The sequence below is a fragment of the Pyricularia pennisetigena genome, chromosome 3 (genome assembly GCF_004337985.1).
Source record: "Pyricularia pennisetigena strain Br36 chromosome 3, whole genome shotgun sequence".
Classification (NCBI taxonomy): domain Eukaryota; kingdom Fungi; phylum Ascomycota; class Sordariomycetes; order Magnaporthales; family Pyriculariaceae; genus Pyricularia; species Pyricularia pennisetigena.
Genome location: NC_043742.1, coordinates 3,678,732 through 3,684,279, shown reverse-complemented (window position 1 = coordinate 3,684,279; position 5,548 = coordinate 3,678,732). Strand labels below are relative to the sequence as shown.

The window sequence follows — 5,548 nt, the reverse complement described above, 5'->3', positions numbered from 1 at the left end:
TGAACAAATTTATTGGGTACAATTATTACATATAATACAGTTCGCGTACAATAGTTTAAAAAATGACAATATTAAAATAACCCCATTTTATACCAATTACGGATTTAACCCAACGGTACATAAAAAACCAAAAACCACGATTACGGTCCCACGAACCGACAAATAAGCAAGCGAATTACGAAAACTCCACCGAAAATTCCAACAAAAATTAAAATTCGTACGAGAAACAATAACTAAATACGCTAACTAGCATCGGGTAAAAGGACCATTTTTCCAAGAAGGAAATAGCGTTTATTTTATTCGACGCAATATTACAACACAGCAGCCAAATAGCACATTTAATTTTGAAAGATTTGGACGTTTTTAAATCGATAAAACAATTAGCGAAACCAATTATAAATTATGATTACCAAATATTATAAAAGTCCACCTAACGTTCCACGTATTACTATCGGAACCAATACCGCACGGCACTAATACCCAAAATACAATCGAAATCGACGCAAAAAAAGTAGGACGTCGAACGAATACTGGACCACAAACGCAACTACGGCAAAACAAAATATTTTGTTAAATAAAAAAATTATAAATACGAAAAAAACATTTGGGAACTTTTTACCACTTTCAAAATTACCAGGAAGTATTCCGCTAATATTATTAGGAACTGGATTTGCGAACAAACTAACCAAAAACAAAAGGAAAACCTAAAAAAACATTGCTTACCATTTCCAAAAGCTAAAAATCGACCAGGATTCGACACCACGCCATTAAACGAATTTATAAAAAAACGATTGATATATACCATAAAATAAAATATACGAACAAAACAACTTACTAATTGAAAATTACGTAAAAATACCTATTTTTTCCCACAAAAAAAGATTTAAAAGATTTATCGGAAAAGAGGAATCCCAGGCAAAATTAAGATTCGGAAAAAACGATTTTAAAAATATTTTCGGAAAAATTTCGGCCAATCGCCGCCGTTTTTTTATTTTGCTTTTTCACGTTCCACCCGATCCAACTCCTCCAAATCGTCGATTTTACGAAATATAGTTCGCATTATTTTTTCAAATTATAATTTTTTTTGTTTTCGCAAACGGAAAAACTTTAACTGTTTTTCCTAAATCTTTTGCTATTCCGCCAAAATATTTTCCTTAAAAACCTCCATTTCGGCTTCAAATTTTAGATATTACCGCTCAATATTGCGTAATTAAATATTCGAAATACCTAATATATCGCAACCAAAACGGTTAACGCGAAAATTTTCGATGCAACGAAAAAGGTTTTGCGGTAAAACGGCGTAGCGCATCATACCGCGAAATTTATAATAAAAACAAAAAAGCATATGCACAAAAAAAGGAAGGAAACACGCAAAAAAGACGTGGCGACGTTTTGTCGATAAACGAATAAGTTTCGATTTAATTACGCGATTAAATATGGCGCAACGAAATTAGTAAAAAAAATATATATAATTCGAAACCAGGATTAAAGGAGTACGAATTATTTAAAAACCAAAGGGATTTAACCAAGGGAAAACAAACCTAATATTACGACCAAATAATTGGGCCGGTACCAGGGAGGCCAGGCGGGGTTACACCCTTTTTAACGATAATCGACCAAAAAAATACCAACCGGTAAAAAATAGGATTATACAGAAACCCAATTACGTAATAGCACGTAAACATTAAAAAAGTGATTTCGGTTAATTTCTAAAACTTCGATTAGGAATTACAGATTAAATAGATTAGGAAAGATTACATTGGAAATATAATTTATATAAAGCGCGTTTATTACCATATAAATAGAATTTAACTTAGGATTGTTTAGCAGCAATTAATTCGTATCCAATTTATTATTTACCCCGGAATCGATCATAATTTCGCCCCAGTTATTGAAAACCCCAGTTACCCAGCTAAAACGCTCAGTTGTTTTAACCCACTGTACTTTACCTTAAAAACAGGTTACCCGATACCTTGATCGTAACAATTTTGTCCAATAATGCACGTTTTTGTTATTATTCATTAATTTATAAAGTAATCTCCCTAAATGGTAAAATCCCAAAGTCCCTAAACATTTGTAAAATAACGGTTGATATTCCCTTTTTCCACGTAACGTTTTGTACAAGCTTTTCCCGTTCGGTAAAAAAAGTTCTAACTGGTTAGGACGGCTTTTCTAAACTTTATGTAAAATATCCTGTTAGTCCTAAAGACTTATAGAATAACAGTATTAACGTTTACTCCCTTTATTTTGCTTTTCTATATTATTTGAATAATATTAATCAATATTGATAAATTTTTCGTAATGTGGATCGATCAATAGAACGTTATTATACGAATATAAAGATATTCATTGTCTATCTTCTATGAAACTGTTTAAAGGTGAGCTTCTTAACGTCCTTCCGTCTTATACCCGCAACTGGGCGGGTTAGTCACGTGCAATTGGCCCGTGCGGCATTGCAGGTGGATCATCGCTCTATTGTTAATTTGACCGCGATTCCCTCTATTCCAATATTGTGGTTTATGTACAAATAAACGTGGACCTATTACATTCTTAATAACCTGTATAATTAACATTACTTTTTTAACTAAAACCTGTTAAATTTGTATTATTTTTCCATTATTTGCTTTATTTAATTACAAAAAATCTGTCAAAAACAGTAAAATAACATTTTAATAAAATACTGATAAAATCTTTATTTCAAACGATAATTGCCTACGTTTTACTCGGTCAAAATTGGTAAATATTAAAATTTTATGATAATTTAGCCTTGTATAAATATTTATTTTTATTTAAAATAATAATTAAATATAATGGACCATTGCGAATTATGTTTAATACTTAAGTATTAAATTAACAAAAGCAGGTATAATAGGGGTTTTTCCGTTTAAAACACATAAAAATTGAAGCTTTACAGTCCAAGTCACCTTATATTTTTACGATTTTTATTTCTTTTTTCATCAAATATGCACAATGGTTATACTATTATTTTTTGCGTATATTATATTTACATAATGCGAGTATAGTGCATTTATCCGCCACAAACCCCGAAATGCGAGAAGTTATCCGCAGATTAGAACGAGCGCGATTTTTTCGGCCAATGTAATTGGATGAAAAGCTATGTGGCTTAAAGGTACATGGAGCGCTCGGTCCCCACTGCGAAGCAGGGGGGTCTAGTTCAAGCACTGAGACTATTGCAAAACCGCAACTAAACTACGAATTGGATCAATTGTGGAGCTCTGGGCTTTCAGGATGAGCCCTGAGACTAAGGTTACGCGGCGTGATAAGCGAACCAGGCGAAAGTATCGGCATTCCACAAGCATTTTTCCCTGCTCAGCCTGCAATTAATAAAATTAGATTACTTTGCTGTGTTTTTTTTATCAAAGAAAAGCTAACAGCACTTACTCTCGTGAAGGTGAATCCTTATAAGCATAATCGGCGGTACCTCTAACTATTATATTTTAATTTAAAGTCAATTTGTTTGTTGATAAGATCGAATTTTTTTGTTTTGGAACTTCCAACTGCTCGTAGGTCCACCTACTGTAATTCAGATGCGAAAGTTCGTGTATAAGAGATCGAGCTCTGGAGCTATCATGGTATGTAAAAAAATCAGGACATAAATAAACTTTATCCTCGTCAGAACGTGTGTAAGCGCTAGAGGTTTCACAATGGCCTTTTTCTTCCTCACAACCAAAGGGGATATTGTTTATCTCTAAATCGCATGCTTTCGAGATTTCCTTGTAAACGTCGCCGATAGCATAGATATTTTCCGCGCTGTCAGTTTTAAAATATTTGCGCCTTAACTCTTCATTATTATAAACGGCGCGATAAGCTGCATCGGCGAAGGTTTTGCATCTACCAAGACATAATTAGTAAAAGGAACTCGTTTCCAACGCGCGAATTGTTCATATAGCACACAGTCTCATAGCTTTTTTCAATTTAGCTTCTTGCTTATCATTGCAAGTACTGGTAACATAACCTCGTTTGGTAATATTGGAATTGGTATTATTAGGATTTATATCCTTCGTAACCTGACTTGATTTAGATTCTGAAATTGTAATTGAAGGTTTTTTAAATTATGCAAACATACCAGAATACCGTCTGTAGGTGTTGTGGTCCTTAAAACCTCACTTTTTTGGTTTGTGCCCCTTGTCTTAGGAGCAGCGAGCGCAGTGTGAATAAATATAAAGATAAGTGAATAACGCATAATGGCAATCTTGATAAACTATATTTGTGGTTCAAATACTAAAGCGGTAGCAAGAGGTAGCAAGGATTATTTAGGTGTCTGCAAGTGATTGTAGTATATAGTTGATCGATGCGCTACATGAGCGATAATGTATACTGTCAAGAGCAAGAGAGATTACGCAGATTTTACATTTTTCAAATATTAATATATGAGTGATAACTCAAATAAATGTTAATAAAAGTTATTTTTTCCTCGCTTTGATCGAGGAATAAGTTATAATGAAGCTTTAATTATATTTAAAGAAGTTCATTAATAGAAGTGACCTCAGGGTATATCGACAGGGTTGTTTTAATTATTTAAATGATTTTACAATGCTGTTTGTGGATCAAATTCCCGTAACAACTATGCAAAGTGAGCGTTCAAGTTCCTATGATTTTAAATATTCTACTGCTGCATAAGTATATGCAACAGTAGGGGGTTATAATCCTTTAATCTTGTTAGCAATGCAATGCGTTAAATAAGGGAAGTGCAGAATATGTATGATAAATTAATAACGTGGTTTGTCAATACCCTGGCCGTTATTCCGACACCATTTTATGCCCAACTTTAATCGTAACGTCGCTAGTTTTTATTAAACCTTAATATAATGGGGAATATATACAATAGATATTTTTGTATTTTTCTAGATGGTGCGTGCATTATATCCCATATTGCCACGAGTACCACAGTGGCGGTTATTAGCGAATAGCGCATTAGTTCCCTCCCCATGTTTTATTTCGTTATCCATTATTGGATTATTTCTGCGTGTTAATTACAGGGGTATTTAAACTTTATATACAATGTGCAACGTTGGTCGCCCAAGAATAACCGCGTTATTCATAGGCCTTTCGTAATTTCAATCGATTAACAGAACGTATATGACGGATAAATGGGTTAACTTATATTTATCTTCCGTGTGATATGGTAGGGGTAAGAATCACCGCCCCTAATCAGTGGTGGCGACTTTGCAGGTGTTTAGAACCCTTCGGATTTTAACCGTTTTTGGTAGCAGTTCCGGCCTAATTTGACGGAGATACAAAACCTTATACAAAAGTAAATAGAACGAAATACTATAAGTACATAGACGGATTGCATTAGAATCGATTTTACTATGGTGGCAGGCAAAATAACGACCCCTTGTCACCGTATATTTTCGATGTAACTTTCACGACGTTGATAAAATTTAAAGATTTCGACCCACAGGTACTTCGTACTTTTTTTGCAGCTATCGCAATTGTTAATTGATTTAACGGTTTGAAAACGTAATATAACAACCGCGATTGATTTTATAATATATTTTGTTATTAAATATTTAAAGCCGTAACG

General features: G+C 33.5%; 1 protein-coding gene across 1 annotated transcript; it reads right to left on the bottom strand.

Annotated features, from left to right (window-relative positions):
- Positions 1-3,539: 3,539 nt before the first annotated feature.
- Positions 3,540-4,222, bottom strand: PpBr36_02737 (uncharacterized protein; the record flags this gene model as incomplete). Its single annotated transcript, XM_029889915.1, has 3 exons — positions 3,540-3,852; positions 3,916-4,028; positions 4,088-4,222. Coding segments are annotated over 3 exons (561 nt in total), but the record flags the coding sequence as incomplete, so codon positions are not given.
- Positions 4,223-5,548: the final 1,326 nt, after the last annotated feature.